The sequence below is a fragment of the Melospiza georgiana genome, chromosome 2 (assembly GCF_028018845.1).
Source record: "Melospiza georgiana isolate bMelGeo1 chromosome 2, bMelGeo1.pri, whole genome shotgun sequence".
Classification (NCBI taxonomy): Eukaryota; Metazoa; Chordata; class Aves; order Passeriformes; family Passerellidae; genus Melospiza; species Melospiza georgiana.
The window spans coordinates 63,625,734-63,646,985 of record NC_080431.1 but is presented as its reverse complement, the minus strand read 5'-3'; the positions used below and the strand labels follow the sequence as shown (position 1 = coordinate 63,646,985).

Genomic DNA, 21,252 nt, shown 5'->3' with positions numbered 1-21,252 from the left:
GTCTCAGTACTTCTTCTTGAAGTGGTCCTTGCTTTTCTATCACCATGACTACAGTTCTTTATGCTCTGGTCATTACCTGCTTTAGCTACTGAAATTCACTGACAGCTTCTCTTTCAGGTTTTTGTACTCTCTTGAGCTTAACCAAAAATTTATTAATCTACCTTCTCCTCCCCCACACTTGAAGGATCCCATCTCACTTCTTATTCTTGTCATTGACTCCCTTCCTCCTCACTCTCCAAAGGTTTTCCTTTGTCCCTGTTCCCTCTCTTGCTTCCTGAGTGCCTTCTGATATTATCCTCTCTCAGTACCTCTTGTCTTCTCCCAGCCTCTGTTTCATAGGCTGCCTTTATTTTGGAAACTGAGTGAGCTGAAGTAATGCCAGTTTTACAGGGAGAGCTCATGCACAGAACCCTTGACTCCTCCTCACCTATGAGGTCCATGGCAGATTAGGAAAGAAACCCCTCAGTGTTTCTGAGTCACATCCACATTCAGCTCAGGAGTTCCCTTCTCCAATTAGACCTGCTGCCCTGGTGATTCTTCATCTCTGCAGGATCCATTTTCCCCTGGAGACAATTGCCTTGTGTTTTTTCTCGATCAAATTCAGAGTTTGACTCTGAATTCTTTGGGAATGACTTTAATGGTTTTTGCATTTGCAAAGCAAGTTCAAAATGTTTTTGTACTTGCAAAGAAGTTCACCTTTATAGTGCCATATAAATGTTTTCCCCATCCTAATTATAGTAGCCAGTGGCTCAGACATGCTGTACTGTACTTGGGGAGGAAGCAGAGAGAATTCTGTACATTGCACAGAGGAAATTGACAGACTGTTTGCTTGCTAATTGAATGAAACATTTCACTGACTTCAGCTTGAGCAATATAAAACTGTCTTGAATAGCCTAAATGTGCCTCTGTTAAAATTTCAGATAAGATCTCCTGCCAGAACTGTGATGCTGCCTTGGTAACAGTGATGGCCAGGGTAAAGTGTTGGCTCCGAAGCATGGGAACAGAAAGCATGACCCTATCTGTTCCCTCATCTTCTGGAATTTAAGGGACAAATATTCTTAGAAAACGCTTCATCTTTTAAAGGATGAAAAATCTTCATCGTTTTTCTGGATTTATTGTTTTAACAGGTTCAGAGACCCTTGGTCCTCCTTCCACTATATTAGCACAGCACTGACTGGAGGAATGGCTGCTCCTGTCTTGAACTGGGAGAGCTCCCATGGGACCACAGTGTGTTAATCCCATGTAGCACCCAACTGTCTCTTTGACTGTCTTTTTCCCAGAAGTATGCAATTTGGTTAAGTATGGATCAGCCTTGGTCCACATAATTTTATAGCCAGTCTCAGCAGAACCAGAGCCAATGGGTGAATATCAAGTACATTTATTCAGGTGGTACTTTAATAATTTACCATAAAACTGAAAAGTGTCAAAATGATTTGTACTGACATCAGGTCTTTGGTCATTGCCAGTCTGTTCAGCTGCCCAGAGAGGCTGCAAAGCCTCCATAAGTGGGGATTTGCAAAATCTGACTGGACATGGTCCTGAGAAATCTGCTCTAGGTGATACTGCTTGAGTAGAGGTTTGCACTAGGTCACATCAAGGAGTCCCTTCCAACCCCAGGTATTCTGTTACTCAGTGAGCTAAGCTCTTCCAGTTTTGTATCACCTACAGTCCATATGTTCCTTTCAGGCAGCAAAGAGAACTCCTGCACAGGATGCAAAGCCCTTTGTCTGAAATCAGACAGAGGGTGGGGGAGGAGGACCCCTGTTCATCCTGTAAAGAAAGTTTAGCTCGAGAATCGTTCTTTTCCTAACCATATTCTCCTTATTCACATATTTTATGAGTAACACTTGGGAACCCAGAGAACAAGAGGCTGAATTTATTCATAGTCTAAGCATTATGAAAGCACCCTCTGAGGCAGTTTCCTCTCGTGCTGCCACACCATTGAAGGCAGCCCTGACCTTCGGGGACCACCCTCTTCAGGAATGGAGGGTTATTCAGCCTGCATCCTGTTTAAGAACCACACGCCCCTCCTGAGTACCGGCTCACCGCTGGAGCATGGGCCTCACCATCTGTTTCAGTGTTCCCACTGTGGAGCAGCACTCCTGAAGTCACCAGCTGTGAGACTGTGACCCACTACTGAGCTCCCTCTGGGTGTACACAGCTATAGCAAGACTGATCCCACAAACTAGGCAGAGGTGTCAGCAACTTGGATGGCATCAGCAGGAAAACACACCCTTGGGATATAGCCTTGCATACCATTTAACCTTAGCTGAATACATGTAGGAAACGGTGATCTGGCTCCCTCAATTCTTATTCAAGATAATCCCTTTGAAGTCCTTGTATTATGCAGGCAGGGCCAGCTTGGCATTTTTGCCAAGTCGGTGAAACATTTTGACATCAACTGCTTTCCTCTTCCCCAAAACAGCAACTGGCTCTTGTTCTGCTTATTTTAATCCTGAAAGAAACTTCATTGCATTTCCGGCTTGCTCTGCATTACTATGAGGGAACACCATTGCTGCCACAGTTTCTCTCGTGCATGAATACACAGACTCACTGCATTCAAATCTCCCTTTTCTCAGTGTCCAGCCCCAAGTTTCTGCACTGAGTGTCACACTGGGAACGTGTGAGGCTGGAGAAGGAGAGAGCAGGCTGCAGAGCAGAGAACAGACTGTGCTTGCCATTCTTCATGCTGCAGAGAGTCAAACTAGTATTTCTTATGGGAAATAAGGCAATGAGGGATCTAGTTTAGGCTGACTTCACTATGGCAGATACTTTTCTAGTCTTAAAAGATTCCTCACATTTCTTTTTGGAAACTTGGTCCAGTATTTCTTGATGTGTTGGAGGCTCTGACTTGGGGCTACCCTCTGTCCAGATTTGCTAGATATTTTCTTTTGCTAGATATTTTCTTTTTCTGCCCATAAAATTCGCCTGCACAGATGTTTGAGGATTGTCTGTACTGCAGCTTGGATAGGAAGGCTACACATGTGGAAAACCTGAACATATCCCCAGGACCTGTGGTGACCTATTGTACAATCTGTGTACAGGAAACCAGACCAGGAAGCACTGATCTTATTCTATGAATGGGATGTGGTTGCTTGGTGAATACACAGTACATTCAATGTCCCAAATGTGTGGGATTTACTACATATAAGCAACATATCTGATTACAGAACCAGACAGTAGTACTGGACTCAGTGCCTCGGCACTGCAGAGCATGACAGAAACATACTGAGCAGCACACTGAAACTGGGACCCTAAAGACACACAGCAACAATTGTGTGATGCTGAGGTTATTAGACACCAACACTTCTGCAGTATCTTGGGTCCTGCTTTGAGTTGCAGTTATCCTTTGTGGCCTGGCCCAGCTCTCCTAGGCCTCTACCTTCTCATTCTTCCCCAATTATTTACTTCCACCTATATTAGGTTCAGTAAGTACCAAATATATTTTGGGAGGACACCCTGAACAGAAGCACAGGAGCCCTATGCTGGCTGCAGGAATGACACAGTCACATTTACCTTGATCATCCAGAGGTGCTGCAGCCCCATGTGCACTGCAGGTGAGGGGTGGCAGAGCACTGGGGTGAAGAGCAGGGGGAAATCAAACAGTACTGGGCAGCAGTACTTCCTTCTTGTATTCCACCACTCCTCCCTGTCATGCTTTTATACTGACACAGCTGTTTGCATGACCACAGGATGATCTAGAAAAAGGGGAATTCCACACTAAATAATGTTTTGGGTTTTACTTGGGTTGTTTTTACTTCAGCCAACAAGCAGTTGTGCTGGTCTCATAGAAACTGCCATAGAAACTTGACTGTCTGAGCAGAAGAGAGCAGCAGGCCAAAAGTCCCTTAGATCAGCGGTGTACAGAAGATCACAAATGAGGGGGCACAGTAGCAGTGCCTGTCCAGCTTCTTCATTCCCCCTCTGCCACGTCCCCTTACTCTTGTCATCTCCTCCACTGATACTTGGGTGTATTGTGCAGTGCCACAGGGGGCTGCTTGGCAAACCAGCCCAGGCAACCAATCCAGCTGCAAAAGAATCCATTAGAATAAAACTAAACCAGACCATTTTCAGTGCCACCCTTTCCTCAGTGGGGTCTACTGCACAGGTGGAGAGGAGCAATGAAGGGATGGCTTGGTTCATCCTGTGCTCCTGCCTAAGAAGTCCCTCTATGACCCTCAGCCTTTGCTGTGTGAAACAACAGCCCAAACATAGGCACTTTCCTTGCATCTAAACTAACTGTATTCTCATATTTTGTTTCTCAGCACAATCTTCCATTCTGAAGGGATTTTTAATGAAATTTCATGAAAATTCACATTGTTTTATTAGCAAATAAACTCATGTTTGACACAACATCCACCATGTCTGCCAGATTGGCAGGAGTTTTCTTTCTCTGTTCTGGCTCTCTTTTCCTCCTTGTTTTATTTCTCCCTTCCAGTACTCTCTTAATTTAGACTGGACCCTCTTGTAACAGCAAGTCAGCGACTTGCTTTGGGCAAAACAATTTGTACACTAGATTTATTGTCTTCCTGCTTGGATGTCCATCTTGTAATGTCTTCCACATCCAAACCCATCCAAGTTTCTTTCTCTCTTTTTTCCTCTGTACTTTGAGCTTAGTGTTTTGAAGGAAGTTGATCAAACTGAGCATTCTTGTGAATTTAAGCTTGGTTGCCAAGAATGTAAATGATTCATCCCCCTGTAAGGAAAAGTGCTGGCAACAAAACATTCTCCATTCCCCCTTTTTTACATGCAAAATACTGTTACTGCTCAAAACAGCAGATCTTTTTACTTAGAACAAAGTGTTACCCTATTAATTGAACAACAACTAGAATTCTTAAAATACCTTTAAGCTCTATTCTTAGAAGGAAATATTGCCAGCAGAGGCCTTGAAAGTGATGAGATATAAATTACAAGCACTAGTAAAGCACAACAAAATGGTACCTCGCCTCTTATCCTTCATATTGTTATCTTACCCAAATTCCAGCAGTTTTTCCATTATGTTTTGTGTTGTGGATATTTTAAGAACTCTTCGGGGAAATACGAGATAATTTCAGGGGAGAAATGTGTTATTTCCTCGCATGAGGAAAGTGCAGGAGCTGAATCAGCTATGCAGTGAAGAGGAGTTTAACATCCCAGCTTGTTCCCAGTGGCGGTGCTGGTGTGGCTGGACAGGAGCACACCTTGGCTCAAACTCCCCAGGGACCTGCCATAGCCACACTCCCTGTGCAAGGACACCCTGCCTGTGCCATGCCTGTCTCATTCCTCTTCTGCTACAGCACTACAGCAAACGAAGGTTTTCACATGTTCATCAAATATTGAGCCTGATGCACTGCACACTCCTCCCCCAGAAGACAGAGGGCTTTGTTTACAATTTGGCAGCAGAGGAAAAGGTGGTTTGGGATTACATATGCATTGGTACAGTCAGGAAAGCAGGATTCATCTTTTCTGGAAGTCTTTTAAAAGCTATAACATTAGCAAAAGACTCCATTGCTATTTGTCATAGTTTTGGCTTTGCTCCTGGCTGGGCCAGGAAATGGTGTGCATAAAGTATAATTCCCACGTTTCAGCCATGCCCCTTGCAGACTTGCTCCAGCAGCGACACACAGGTAGGGCCAATAACAGTTGCACTTGATATTTTTCAATCTTGCCAAGGACCAGCTGCTTTCAACTATCTTTCCCCACCTATTATCTCTGCCAGCTAGCCAGTGATGAAGCCACTCACAGTCCTGGTGGCTGGAATAATGGGATTGCTGTCCCAGCAAGAAGCCAAGACTCGTTCAGGCAGCCTGAAGAAACTGTAAACTCCCTGCAGTTCAGTTGTGAGAACGTGAACAGAGCTAATGGAGCTGTATAGCTCACAGCCCACAAGAGAGCAGGAGGAGGATGAACTTTGGAGCTCCCAGGAGCAGGTGCACAGCCCATTCTTATTTGCCTTCCATCACTAACACCACCAAAAATTACCAGCTTAAGACAAGAGGCTCAAAGAATGTGGGATAAAAAAGCATTCACCAATATCCAGGCATCCCTGAATGCAAATGCAGTAGGAACTTCTCCATGACTGACCAAAAATGTTATCTGCCATCTAAACATAAAAACTTGCAGTGCCTTTCCTAGCCAAGTAATTTGCATCAGCTGGCCAGAGCTCAAAGAACAGCTACAGCTGTGTTAGCACAAATACAGAAAGCTTCCCACTTCATTTGCAGCTCGAGGTGGACAGATGCTCATGAATCTCTCATTCTGACTGGTCTTCATGGATTCTAATCAGAAACCAATTAATAACTTTGACAGTGTATTAACTTATCTTTGGCCATGGCTAAAATTCTTTCTGAATCTCATTCATGTGACTGTTTGAAGCATGTTTGAGCAGCAGCTCCATTTTTTTTTGGGTGAAGCCAGACCCAAGTCTGAGAGACTCAGACAGATTGCTGAACTTCATTTTAAGATCTAGCCCATACAGCAGAACCTGCATGCAATAATTTAGCAATAACTGTGCCCTGTGTTCTTAATATTTCACTTTGAAATTTTCAAACCTGCGTGCTTAGCAATTGCTCACCTCTAACAGGCAGGGGAATCTATCCATGTCTCTGGGAACAGAATTAGTGTACTTTTCATATTCAAGAGTTTCAATTCCTTTCATATAATGGGGCTTTCTTTTTCCAAGATTAGTGTTTTTTGAATTTGAAAATTCTGAGATCTCTTTTTAAAGGTAATTCTGAGTTATTATCACTCTTTATCTTTAAGAACTCTGAACACCTGCATTAAATTGGTGTATCAGCTGGTAATTATTATGCCTTTACATTCCTTAAGCCCAAATAAAATAAAATCTTGCTTCACATTGAAGAAATCTAATCTAAGGGGTGTAAAAATGCCATTTCTCCTGCTCTTCTATGCCCTGAAGTTTTATAGAAATTATTCTGAATTATCCTTAGATTTGTAACAGGCATAACAAAACATAAAGCTAACTGTAAAGAAGTGTTGGCCCAAGATTTTATGCCTATCCACATCTTTTGAAATAGTTTATATCCTCCCCCTTTCTTAATTTGCAAGAATTTTCCCTTTAGCAAGTCTGTGAGGCACTTACTTATTTTTTTGAGAGCTGTGCCTTCTCACACAACTTGTGAACACAAATAAAGAGTGCTGCTCACAGCAATCTGAAATGTCACAGTCTGTCATGCTGTCACATAACTTGTCACATTGTACAGCTTGTCATTTGAAAGCACCAGGTTATGGACAGATGTCATCTTCTGACTCCAAGTGAACCATGGCAAGAAGGATGCCTTTTATCACCCCACAGATAAAAGGCGTCATCCCCTCTGGCCCACTGATGTGCCAGCACAGCTGCTTGTGTGAACCCTTCCTCACCCAATCCAGGCAAGAGCAGCAGGATTTTTGTACACTCTTCACAAAAATCTCTTAGCCTTTGCTTAGCTGTTTCATTGCAACAGCTCTATGGGGAGCTCATCATGACCAGCTCTGCCAAGAGAGCTGATAGGGAAGGATCAGCAAGAAATGTAAAAGCACTGATTTCTTCTGCCAGCACCCTGGGCACTGTGTCCACTTCTTCCCATGCCCTTAAGATCACTCATCTACAACTCCAGCTTCATTGCTCTGCAGCAAAACTTCCTACATTTGCAATTTCCCCAGTACCTCCTGCCATGTGAAAAATGGCATATAATAAAGCTGATAACCATTGTTATGAGAGATTATTCTTTCTTGGTCTAAGGAATAGGCATGCACAAATTTTCTAGGAACTTTTGAAGCAATTCTGCCTTGCATTGTGCCTACAGCACATTCTGTTTTACTGGCACTATTCTGCCACTACCATTAGGATTATTTCAGTGTTTCCACTAAGCACTGTGTCTCTGAGGAGCTTATGGTAACCAGGCTATCAGAATTCATTCTGGACTCAATCATCACATATTGTAAACTCCCAGTGATGGACAGTTCCTTTCTTTTAAAAATATTGTTAGAGTTAATTGATAATGCATAGCATTCAGTAAAGAATTTGCTTTTATATTGAATTATTCAAAATATTGTGGGTAATTTATTGCAGCCAGAACATTTTCGTCATAAGTGGCCATTCAGGAAAAAACAAAATAAACCAAAAAGAGAAAGAGAATTTTGTTTTCTGACCTTCTCATTGAGGCACAAAAGATATTTCTGCAGGGCAGCTGAGCCTGTCTCAGGTTGCTGAGGCTTTGCTTTGTGCTTGACAAGGCCGGCCACATGGAACTACTTATTTTGGAGAAAGGTTTTGCTTGACTCTTTATGACAATGTTTCTGGAGGCAGGACACACATAATGGCTTGCACAACATCATCCTTTCTTAGGAAGGATACCCACTGCTCTCATAAACCTTCCATGGGGTTCTGTGAGCCCCAGGAGGAAGCCAGAATAAACATGCCTCCCACTGGGGCTGCCCAGAGAGGACTTACTTGTCAGCAGTTCCCTCATCATTGCAGAATCATTGCAAAATGCCACAGACACAGGAGGTTTTTTCTGTTAGGATCCATCATACTGGGGTAGAAAACAGGGAGGGAAATACCTGTTCTCAGCATGCAGGACACATCTTTATCCATTTACTGTTTTCAGCAGATCAGTGTGTGCCACAGACTGGAAACTTCTAAGAGTCTATGGCAAGATGAAGAGAAGTGTAGCCAGGGAGCTGCATATAAATGATGTGTATGTTTGTACACTCAGTTAGAGTTTTGCGTTTTGCTCTTCAGGAAAAAAAAGCTTAAGTACTTTAATATGACTCTTCCATGGGAAGGGAAAATAACAAATATTTGGGGGAAGATACTGAAATAACCATCAACCTAATCTGTTAACACTTACTCATGGAAATGTTCCCACCAAACCATGAACAGGAATGTGTCTATTTGATGGAGACACTCACCCCCTTCTCAGACTTTTGTGTTGTGTTCAAGGATAGGATCACATTAATCCAGGAAGCAGGCAGGGAAGGGATTTGTCTGCACAGGAAATGTGGAAGACAATATTAAGAACATCTCTTCCAGCTGCTGATGTTGTGAGGGAATGCACTGGCTTTGCCATGCAGAGTGCTTGGAAGACAGTGCTGTTACCTCAGAGCAGCCAGTGCAGGGGCAGAGGGTCTGGCAGCCCCAGTGTCCCCAGGGAAAGTCGATTCACTCAGTGGGCAGCAGCAGCATCTGCAACTGGGGAAAGCACCAGCAATGAAAGTGACCTTCACACTGGCTTGGTTTCTCACCACTGTTTCCAGAAGTGGAGCTGACCCAGTGAAGGCAAACCAGGGAGCACAGGCAGGGACCCACACTGCTGACCTAACTATCTGCGCTGAATTACAGGCTGACCAACTTCCAGTGTTGTTGTCCTCTCCATAAAACACATTTCATATGCAATTTTAAAAATTTCCACTGATTGAAATGACAACCCATTTGTTCCTCCCTCACAGTGTATGAACGTTTCTGTACTGAGGTAATTTCAGACAAACAGTAGGGGGGAAATCAGGAATCTATGGTAGAGTATTACCCAAGTTATAAAAGCAGTTTATTACTCTATTGTGTGTCTAAAATTTCTGGAATATCGTAGCAGATGTATTTTATAGAGAAATGACAACATGCTTTAATGAAATCCAGGTTTAGATTCTGGCAACATTTCTTTCTTCATTTTATATTTTGTAACCAAGTCTACAACTCCACCAGGAAAAATCAATAGAATATTTAGCACACCTCACACTCTCACCTTAACAGGTACTTGTATAGAGAAGAAAATACCTCTGTGTGACAGACCAGGAGCTACTTTTTCTTTACTTGAAACTGAAGTCTGTTTTCCTCTGCTGACAACTACAAGCTCCAGTTTGTTCTGATCTGCTCCAGGTGAAATTCAAGCAGTCATTACAATTTTTTGCTGGATCTCTTTTGCATAAGCTGTACTCTCTAGCTGATTTAGATTGTGAGCAGTTTTGCATTGGATCAGCCTGAAGTGCTGTGGCTCTCCAGCTCCCTCCTCACACTGCTGAGGGGATGCAGGCAGGGTCACATCCTGCATCCTCCGTCACTGCCCATTGTGAGGAGCAGCACCCTAAGGAGAACAAGATGGATCACCACTGTTCTCAGCTCCTGTGCTCAGGCCTGTGGCAGAGCTCAGGAGCTGTGTGGACATCCTTCTAAATCCCTCACATGCCCAGGTGTCCAATATTAGTCTCAGCTGACTGCAGAAAAATTGCAGAGTTTTTTGGGGGTTTTTTTTAATACTACTGTTCAATCCAGTGTATTTGCTTTATGAGAATATTTCTAACAGGACTAAGCATATCTCACAAATTTTATTTCTTTCTCATGTGGATGCTGCAGGTTTCTGACAAACTGCTGTTGGTATCTAAAATGAACAGAAGTAACAGAAATATGAGCGGTAATGCTTATCTGCCTAATACATTATTCCTTGAATATTTTTTCTGAAACTGAAAAAAAACCATTCTGAGAATACTCTTTTAGGAAACACCTGATGTGGAATAGCAGAATGGCAGAATTATAACATTTGGCAACATCACAAACCACTTCCAGCTTTAATCAAGGTCTGACCCTGGGAGGTAAGAGGCAGCTTGTTTACAAGGCACGGCAGCGGCTCTGCCTCACGCACGCCGCCTGCATGCCTGGAGCGAGCACAAACCTGCACAGCCTGACTGCTGCTGCTGTCACTTTAGCAGTGAAACCATTCTGCAATATTGTAGAACAGTAAATCACCTTCAAAGCATTTTTATTAACTTTTGGTCCTTCTGATGACTTTGCAGGAAAAAAAAACCAAGAGAAAAACATATATGTACTTTATATACAAATACAGATTCCTCCCAGGTAGCTAAGTCTTGGAGCTCCTGAATCAGGGTGCTGCCTCGGGGTCTCTGTAGGCTTTATACATCCAGTGCCAGAGTCCTTTTCTACATCACAGCCCCACCAGTCTGTCCTGCACTGACTCATTCACTTGCTGCCTTGCAGGCAGGTTGAAGAGGACCACAGTGTTACAGTGCATTTTGTGAGCCCAAACCATCTAAATTCAACACAGGGAACATAAACTGAAGTTTATATGAAAACAGTGTAATTGTCTAGCAGCACTAGTGCTGCTAGAAGCACTAGGCGCTTGAAATTCACACTAACTTTGGTACAAAACACAGGAAATTAAAAGATTGTAGTCAAATCTACTGCACACGGAGCATTTTGAACATAACACACCCATGATATCACCATGAGACAAAATGTAGGAAATACCATTGATTGCATTTGCAAAGAAGTTGTGCTTGTGCTCTTCTTCCACCAGTTAAAGCTGGTTTGCAGTAGAAGCTCCATCAAATTTGAGACTTTGCTCTCTCAATTGATTGTAAAAATGTTTGGAAGTTGATTGTGCTGTTGGCAGAATAGGGTAGTTGAACTTTCCACAATCAAGATAAAGACCAGGTCCTCTATCAGACAGGTTTTATGGGATACACATACAACCAAGAAAAATTTAGGGGCTGTATGTAGTTCTGGTTAGAAAGAACTCAGAAACACAGCCAATAAGCCAGAAGTCCTGGGAGCCTTGGGAACCTGGAAGCAGTATGCTGCTGAGGCTAACTCAGCTTCGTTGAACTCAGATTTTATACACTCATGGCTCTGAAAAGTGTGGAGTTCTTTAGTCTGGTCATGCTATAATTTTTCTAGTTTCTGGGAGGTTTGCCTCTGTGGCTTATATCCCAGGCTCAGCTACACCATTACTTCCTGTACCTTCCCAAGGACATTTGTTATTTGCTACAATCCTTCCATTCTGCCTAGAAAGTTTTAAGCTACCCCATACCAACTGCCCGTTTTGTGTTTCCCTTTCAGTCACAAGTTACAGTAAATGTTTTGTTGGCCAGTGAGCTCCTTGACCCACAGTGCTCCTCTCTAAGAGGCTGTAGCAGCTTTGCCCAGTCCCATGTGCTAATGGCACCAAGTCCCTGTCTCGTTCATGCCCGTCTCAGACGCCCCAACAAACAACTCACAGTTTGCTATTTAAATAACCACTTCCTTAAGAACATGTGTTAACAATCCATGAAGGGGCGTTTCACGCTTCCGAACCACTTGTCTCCTGCTCTACAGGCATTCACAGCTGGAAAAGTTCTAGTCATATTTTGGGTCTTTTCACAACAAAGGCGGGAGACTTGCTCCTGTGCACAGTCTTACCCCGCCTCACTACCTCGGCAAGGATCTTTCATTTTCCTTACATCGTACCCTATATTTATTTATTTATTTACATGTTTGCATGTACAGACATTTTTTGCATAGCACACAATGTCCCTGAACAAGCAGAGGAGACCTCCTGTCCCCCCAAAACCTAAGGATAAATGAAGGGAAGGTGAAGCAATCAACCTTCCCGCTACCACTGATGGGACATGCCCTACTCCAGTCCCATTCTCTGCCTCCCAGCTGCTCCCGGGCATGCACTTCCACTTGCCTTGCACCACATCTAGCAATCATGAAGTCAGTTTAGAAGGCATCAAGTGAAATTAACTGACAGAGAACCAGCCCACACTAGACAGTTTTCTCTTAATTTGGGGAGCTTAGCTTGGATTTGGAAGCATTTAGGGAGAGTCATGCCTGGCGGAAGGGAGGGAAAAACCTGTCATGTGGCTGAGGACAAGCAGCGGGAGTGAAATCCCCCTCCTCTGGCAAAAGCAAGTAAAGGACCAACTCCAGTCCTCTGAGACCTCAGCCTAAACCTGTGGGAACCCCGTTTATCGTGTTATGCCTTGTTTAACCACACAGCCCCATCCCGAGTAAAACCCACACCCTGCAGCCACATCACTGCATTATAATTTCCAAATAATTTTCAACCTTTGCTTCCAAACACGTGACATAAGAATCTAAGATTTTAGACTTAAAATAAAATGTAAAAAGCATAATAAATTAATGTTTTAATTTACTTTAAACTTAGGCTCACTAGCGTCATTTTTCACCCAAATAATGCACTCCAAAAGTTCTAGCAGAAGGAACTACTCAGATTTGTGCTTTATTTGTTACAGCTGTTCCCTTACAATACTTGACATAAATTCCTTTGTTTCAGAAATGGTAGTTCACACACTGAGCCCAAAGTGCATGTTATCATGGCAGAGATAATTAATTTTAGCAGAGTAATAGACTGAATTGTTGCCTGGGAAATCAAATTCCACAAATGGTGGTAAGGCTGACTCATTGCCTATGGTAACAAAATGATAATACCCTGTAACTTAATGTAGATTAAAAACTGTACAACACTATCCAGACTACTACAAAAGGAAGTTAATAAAAACTGAGGGTGAACTGTAGAAGGTTACTGGCTCTCTTATCTTGTATTTCATGAGCCATAAATCAACATTTTAAACCAAGTACTGTTGATTGTATTAGAGTGAAATGCAAGAGCTTTTTTTTTTTTTTTTGTAGTATGGACTCATAACCCTTTTTCTTCTTTATGATATACACATAAACATAATATGTGAAGATATTTTTATATTATTTATCCCCCTTTATATTTTTATAATATTTTTTCCCCTAAATATTTTTTTCAGTAAATAATACCATTGAAACGTGTTTGGAAGTGTGAAATCAAACCCCATCACCCTAAGAGCACAGGTACTTCAACACTTACAACACCTTAACAAGGGTGTTGTCAGAGCAAATCTCAGCTTCCCGGAAGGATTTGGAGCTGTGCACCCCATTTCCAGCATTCCCAGTGCTCCCAGTGACTCCACTCAGGGCTGAGCCTCAGTTTGTGGCTCCTCCCTAAAGGATGCTTTTTGCATCCTTAGAATACTTCCTTCTGGTGCTGGATTTACACTCGGGACAGCAGCCCAAACGCGCCCCGAGCCTGCTTACTCAGGGACTTACATTGCACGACGGGGACCCTGAGACGCAGCTCCGGTGGCGCACGGGCTGTGCTCTGCTGCAGGCCCCGACAGAGAGCTGTGTGAGGAGCTCAAGGGGTGCGTAAGGCATGGAAGCATGTGTGCTATGAGGACAGGCCGAGGGAGCTGGGACTGTTCACAGAGACGGCTCACTGTGCGGGAATACCTGGCGGGTGGGAACAAGGACTGACAGCCAGGCTTCTCAGCCATGCCCCGCCACAGAGCCAGAGGCAAAGGGCACAAATTGACATAAGAAGTGTTTTTTTTTTTCTCTTCTTTTTAACTGCAAAGGCGACTGAGCACTGAGCAGGCTGCCCAGCGATCTCCATCCTTGGGCATACTCAGAATCCACGCAGCCCCTGCTGATCCTGACTCCTGAGCCGGGCTTTGGAGTGGGCAGCCTCTCCCAGAGCTCCCTTCCAGCCTCAGCAAATCTTTGAGTCCCTGAGATGTGATTATTTTGCACCTGCAAGCACGCTTCTGCTTAATTTTACAGAGAAACTTTGTTTTACTCTCAAAACGAGAAATAAATTCAGAGGAAACAATCCAACTGTAAATCCTGTGAAAACAACTGAGCCCCTCTGCACCTACTGCTATGAGTAACAAGCAACTCTAGACATTTTAAAAAAGCTATCACAAAACCATATATTTTGTATTCTTTTATAGATATTATATACTCCTGCTTGTTTTGTAAGACACAAACCACAGACTCAATTTTAACCTAATGGAAGATTTCACTTGTGGGGGGAAAAAAAACCCCGTAAGCGGGAAGCGTATGCATTTGACCTTTCCCTGAATGTAATATTAAGGGACGCTAGATTCTAAATAGATTTCCCGCTCGTTTATTTCACCCTGCCGCTACTTCCAGCGGCGGACTGCGTACTTCATCCCTACGGGAGACCCGCGGCTCCCTGAGGGCAGGGCGGTGCCTCATGCCCGGGGGAGGAGCCCCGCCGGGGCCGCCCCCGCCCCTGCTCTCGCGAGATGGGCGGCGCGCGGCGCGACATCCGGGAGCGGAGCGGTAAGATGGCGGTGGAGTCGCGGGTGACGCAGGAGGAGATCAAGAAGGAGCCGGAGAAGCCGATCGACCGCGAGAAGGTGCCCGGAGCGCGGGGTGCTGGTGCCGCGCCGCTTCACCGGCCGCTCCAGCGCGGACAGCGGGTTGGGGGGAGTGGCGAGCGTCTAGTGACGGCGTGAGGCCTCCGCGGAGGGTGGGGAGGGCGTGGCAAACGGCTCCTAATCCCGATCCCCTCCCCTGATCCTGATCCCCTCCCCTGCGGCTCCTCGCTCCCATCCCCGCGCTCATTCTCACCCCCGCCCCGCCCCGCAGACGTGCCCGCTGCTGCTGCGCGTTTTCACCACCAACAATGGGCGGCACCACCGCATGGACGAGTTCTCCCGCGGCAACGTGCCCTCCAGCGAGCTGCAGATCTACACCTGGTGAGTGGCGGCGCCTCTGCGCCTGGCCGTGCCGCGGGGCCCCCGGCGCCTGAGGCAGTTGTGCCGGCTCCGGTCGGAAAACTCCGGGGAGTTTTGGCCGCCGCCGGTGTGGAGCGGTTCTGGCTGTGCCCTGGCAGCTGAGAGGGGGCATCTCCCGAAGCGCAGCTTTGTGCAGCGGTGAGCGCTCAGCCGCCGAGACTTAGTGCGGCTCAAGTGCCCAATTACTGCTGCATGTAGTCCGTGGCTTGTGCTGTGGCGGTGGTTATCGCAACACAGCTACTCGATGCAGAGGTTCTCCTTTAATGCGTATGTATTGTTCCAACCGTCCCGTTTATCCAGTAAAAGCAGCTGTCGCAGAAGGCTTGAAATGTTGTGTGAATGGTTTGTCGGTTTAACTCAGACCCTTCTGAGAGCGGAGTAATGAGTTTTCTTTTTGCGTGGTAAGGTACCAGTGCTTTACCAGAGGGCTGCTTTTTATCACTGTCAGATTTATTTTGGAGAACTGCCTTAGTCTCCATTGGAAACATGTTAGGTTTTGTTTGTAATATTTTGAAGAATGCCTTTGAAAAGGAATTATGCTGCTTTTTAAACCCTTCATGATGTTTGCCAGAGTTTTAACTCATGCGTTGTGTGGTTGAATAAATCCATTTTTGTGGCTACCAAAGCATACAGTTCTAATTTACTTCTAAGTGGGATTTATGGACTCTGTCCAGGCTGTTGGTGGTGTCTGAGTTGTTTCCCATCTGCAGAAGTCAGAATGGGCATTGTCTGTCAACACACTGCTCCTTGGTTGCCTGAAGCTCTGTATAATTGGAGACACTTCTCTTGCAGTGACTGAGTACTTTTGTTCTTGAAATTCTAGACATGAGCTTTAGCCCTGCTCTGGTTGAAGGCTGGGTAAAGGAGTGCTGCCTGCTAGGGCAGAAACGGAAAGCTATTTTATTTTTCTGCTTTTCTTACATTTCCTTTAATAGTAATGTTACTTTAATACATATCTCAGCTTAGGTGAGGAAACTCTTACACTGTGGCTTGTATGAATGTATTTAAAAATAAAAAGGCTCCTGCTGTTTAAATGGTAACTCTTCAGAGAGACCTGGAGATGCAGATGTTGAAATGTATACAGAGATGAAGAGATTAATCTGAAAATCACAGAGAATCAGACACATTTGCACTAGAGCATGTTGCCTCCAGTGTGCTGTAAGTGGTGAATTCTCCCAGGTGTTACAGTCAATAACTGTGGACATAGGAAATGCCAAGGCAAAGAAACATATGGTTAGGTTGTAGCAATGTATTGATTCTATGTTAAAAATTTGGGAAGCTTTTTTTTTCTGTTTCTTTGAGAGTATGAAGCGCTTTGGGTTTTTTTGTTTAATCTAGGATGGATGCAACTCTGAAGGAGCTGACCAGCTTGGTGAAAGAAGTTTACCCAGAAGCACGGAAGAAGGGCACACATTTCAACTTTGCAATTGTTTTTACAGATCTCAAGAGGCCTGGCTATAGGTAAATGGCATTTCTTCTCCGAGTTAATAGAATACTTTGGGCACCAGAACAGTAAATTATCCTTCATTAACACTGATTTAAAGTTCAGAACCTGCATACCAAACTTCTGAAGCTCTCTATGATGACTGCTACAACCTCTAAATTGTGCTTGGTCACCATCCCTGTTAATGTGTTCCTGAGACTATGAGCCTGTATGCTTGAAGGCTTTGGTTTGTATTGGCAGCTGGAACATGGCCCTCCACCTTGAGATAATGCTTTGTTCCTGAGTTACAGCAGTGATCCTGTAGCAGGTGTTTCTCTTCCAGAATGGCATGAGCTAAGCTTTGTCAGCAGCCAGTGGATGTACCCTGCTTTGGAATCTGGCGGGGTCTTGTGCATTGTCTGTATGGCAGGGGGTAAGGGGTTCTCACTAGTATTTAATCTGTGCTGTCAGACAGAGCAGTTGGTGCACCCAGGATTGCAGAACATCCCAGTGTTCTGAGTACACATTCACGTTTGTGCAGTGCAGGGAATGGCATGGGAAGGGAGTTAGGAGCCAGTGCAGTTCCTGTTTGGACATCTGGAGAGATTGGCCCCTGATAACTAACTTGCCTTTCCTCTGCCCCTCACAGGGTGAAGGAGATCGGCAGCACCATGTCGGGCAGGAAGGGCACAGATGATTCCATGACATTGCAGTCTCAGAAATTCCAGATAGGAGACTACTTGGATATAGCAATTACTCCTCCGAATCGTGCACCGCCCCCATCAAGCCGCATGAGACCTTACTAGAGTCTTGCTTCTCTTTGTATGATTATGTGTTCTGTTTACTCCTACTTGCTGTTCTAAAGCAGGCTTATTTTTTTGCTTTTGTTGCTAAGCACCTGAAGACATAGCTGAGCATTGTAGAAGAAATTTAACTTTTAAACATTAACTTTTAGTTTGTTTAGAAGAAACCCTTTCAGCAGTGCCATCATCCTATCCCTGATTGTTATAGTTTGAGTAGTAGATTAGTGTGTCCAGTGTTCTAAAGAATTTCATGAAATATGACCAGGAGGATTACAGGTGTTCTGAAGTTCTGTCTTGTTTGGAATAAAAATTGATGTTAATCCTTTGACTGTTTAGTGGTGTATCAATGCTCAAGGCTGCTCTGTGTTAGAAGCTACTAATGGTGCTGGGGAGTGTTGAGCAGTGTAGAATCTGAAAATAGAAGAGGGGGTTGCTCAGGTCTTAGTTGTCCATGAGGCAGCTGGAAGATTGGTGTGTGGTGTTGCCTGGTGCCTTAAAGAGCAGGGTGAAGAAGGGGTGACCTGTGTCTCAGCAAAGTGGTGTTCAGTGTTTGACTCCCTCTGTCACTGCAGGGAGAGAGGCTGAGATGTGCAGGTACCTCTGGTCTTCCAGCAGGGTCCAGCTGTCCTTGGCTGACTGGGAGCATCCAGCTGGTCTGGGCAGGACCAGGTGCTTGGTTTTCACGCCTTGAGCCCCTTTGTGCTAAGAGCAAGGCAAGGGCAGGAGTAGAAGCAGTAACTCATTAGAATCTCCACCTTCCTTGCCTAAGGCCTGAGCAGAGGCTAGGACTGCAGTAAATGTTCCTGTCTGCTGAGGACAAGGTGTGCTTTGTGTCATGAACTGGGATCTATATAGCTTTGTTTTTTTCCCTCTCATGAGTCCCTTGGTTCAGTATAGCCTGAGGGAGTTCTGCCCTTGGCTTAACCCTCTTCTGTCCCCCTTCTCTGCGTTCTGTTAGGGAGCTGCAATTTCAGCCTTCATGAATGTCTGTCATTGGCAGAGTCACCTACATCCGAGTCACTTCTCCCCTAAGACTGTAATGTGCTCCTCACCTTTTTTTAAAGAGAGCTCAAGAGAAAATACTTATAAATGCTGCTTATTAAGGACTGAGCCTGGAAGTGGCAGTGGAGCTGATTTATTGTTGCCAGAGCTGGCATGGACGGGATGTTTTTTTGTGGTGCAGTCACCTCTGGTGTGAGGCAGTGGTGCTCCAAATACTGATGTTGTGAGAAACCCTCGTGTTGGAACAGCTCAGGGACTTGTGTTAGCAGGGACAAGCTTGCTCATGTTTGGGACACTTGACAGACCTGGACAGAGAAAAGCAAAGGCCACTGCTGAGTGGCTCAGGGGCTAAGGTTGCCCCAGGGCATCATTTGTCCTGCAAAATGCATGCCGTGAGTAACCAGCATATAATTACAGAATTGCAAAGCTCCCACCAAAGGGAAGGACAGACCTGCCATTAGAGGTACACAGGAATATGGGCATTTCCTCAGTTTTGTGTCCTGGTTTTTGCTTTAATTGCATTTAAGGATAATTCTTAAATGTAGTCACTATAAAAGGCAACAGCAGCAACGGAGCCTGTGTCTGTGACTCAGCTGCTCTGGGAAGCGACTTGACTTTGCTGCTGGAATGGGAGACATGGCCAGGGAATGCTGGTTCCTGCCCAGCTGGCAGAGAAAAAGAACATCAACTGGCTTTTTATGTGGTGGCCCATGAAGCAAAATCACCAGGAAATGAAAGTGCAGAACTGCCTTCAGTAGCAAATACTTCATTCAGCTTGTTTGGTTGAGGAGTTTACCTTTCCTTGACTGCCATGAATGTATAAATGTCCGCTGATCTCTTCCCCAGCTGTTTCAGGATAAACATCTCTTGGATCTCTTGCTCACAAAACACAGAAAGGTAATGTGGATGTGCAGAGCTTATTCTTATGGGAAAAGACACTTGAGAGAAGAATGTTGTAAAGACACTTGAGAGAAGAATGTTGTTCAGGTTAGGGGCTTCCTATATCAATATATATCAGCTGGCAATCCAAGCTGATGGCAGCAGCTGTGTATGCAGACAGCACCAGTGTTCAACCATCCAGATGTGGCAAGAGATGAAAGGGAAGTGAAAGCTGTCGCCAGCTGAGCTCCTTGTGCACAGGAGGGCATTCAGTCCCAGTAACTGGTTGAGTTTGTCTCTGAATGCTGCTGTAAAAGTTGAGGAGTGATATCAGTCCCTAAAGAGAGCAAAATATGTAGAGCACTGTGGTTTGGGGAAATTGGAACGTGGTCATCATCAGTGAACAGTCTGTAGGCTCAGGAAGTGGTGTAGACAGCACTGGATCCAAATTTGTCAATCCAGAGGATTACTGGATCCAAATTTGTCAATCCAGAGGATTACTTTGCAGGCAGTAATTTGATGAGGAATTTTTGCCCCTCATGAAGGCAGCTGGATAAGGGGCTTTCCTTTTTTTTTTTTTTCCTGGGATCCTTAAAGGCCTACGAGACATAGCTTATATATCTGCAGTGTCAATAGCAACCACTCCTCCAAAGCCTGTTGTCTCTCAGCTGAGTAAGGCAAAGAACTAGGATGACAGCTCTCCAGAAAAGGTTTCTTGACTTTGACACTTCTCAGAGGTAATCCTTTCCCTGCCCAGCAGCCCAGACAACTCTTGCCTCCTGCCCATGTCCTGCCAGGAATGCCACACCTACCCCCACCTCCCTGGTGTCTCTCCAGGCCTCCCCTTCTCCCTGTCCTTTCTCAGAGGGCTGTTTTGCTTTGCCTCTTACCAGGGACAAACATCCAGATCATTCCTGCAAGTCTCCAGCCTGTGCTCCCTGGCCTCTGGCTGCAGCAGCAAGCCTGGTGAGCTGTGCTCCCTGGCAGGGCCAGAAGCATTCCACATCCTGCGTGGGGGGTGCAGCACAGTCATACAGACCCAGCTACAGAACCAGGGTAACTTCCCTTAATTTCTTTTTTACCCTCAGTACCACCTACTGAAAGCTGCTCTGCTCCCAGAGATGGGACTTCTTCCTCTTCCTGTGTCCCTTCTGGTGTGTCTTTCCTGCCTGTCTAGGTTTGGCTTGTCATGAAGGACTCTCTGCTGTGCTTCCCCAAACAAACTTGGCTCTTAGTTCTAATTTTCCCTCCTCATTTTGTGCACCTAAACCAATGGGTTTTTTTTCAATCTAATAAACAGAAAAGAAGGTATATCAAAAATACTACTTTTTCTTCCTCCTCAAAAATCCCCACACCATCAACCTTGTCACACCTTACATAAATACTGATGCAGCTGTTTATCATTAGCCAGGCTTTCAGTTATCATAGGGAGGAAAAAAGATTCTTTTCCACATGCTCAGGCCTTAATTAAGTTTTCACAGTCACCTTCTGATTTCATCACCCCTCCAGTGCAGGCACATACAAGTGTGTATACACACATATGTACGTACATCCACAAACAGGGGCTACAGCATCAGAAAGCCAGCTCCTTTCCGGAAGCGGCAGCACAAGCCTGATGTAAGTTCTGCAACACTTTTGGGAGAGGTTCTGGTGTGGAGGTTAATTCCCTCCTTAATTTAAAGAGTGAGGACATCTCACACATTTTTTTAATAACCTGGGCAGCACCAAACATAGTCCTCCCTCTGTGTTTGCTATCTGACTGAAGCAGTTGTGGAGAATTAAATTTTACTGTACAGCTCT

The 21,252-nt window shown here is 44.8% G+C and overlaps 1 protein-coding gene across 1 annotated transcript; it reads left to right on the top strand.

Annotated features, from left to right (window-relative positions):
* Nucleotides 1-14,850: 14,850 nt before the first annotated feature.
* SAP18 (Sin3A associated protein 18) lies at nt 14,851-17,896 on the top strand. The gene is made up of 4 exons (XM_058045078.1): nt 14,851-14,964; nt 15,197-15,306; nt 16,684-16,806; nt 17,418-17,896. The coding sequence occupies exons 1-4, from the start codon at nt 14,851-14,853 to the stop codon at nt 17,572-17,574; spliced, it is 504 nt and encodes a 167-aa protein (XP_057901061.1). The 3' UTR covers nt 17,575-17,896.
* Nucleotides 17,897-21,252: the final 3,356 nt, after the last annotated feature.

What these genes read in the sequence shown, in the direction of transcription:
- SAP18 (XM_058045078.1), top strand. Translation starts at nt 14,851, where the DNA reads ATGGGCGGCGCGCGGCGCGACATCCGGGAGCGGAGCGGTAAGATGGCG. An exon ending in GAGCTGCAGATCTACACCTG is followed by an intron (nt 15,307 to 16,683) that starts GTGAGTGGCGGC and finishes TGTTTAATCTAG; the next exon opens with GATGGATGCAACTCTGAAGG. An exon ending in CTCAAGAGGCCTGGCTATAG is followed by an intron (nt 16,807 to 17,417) that starts GTAAATGGCATT and finishes TGCCCCTCACAG; the next exon opens with GGTGAAGGAGATCGGCAGCA.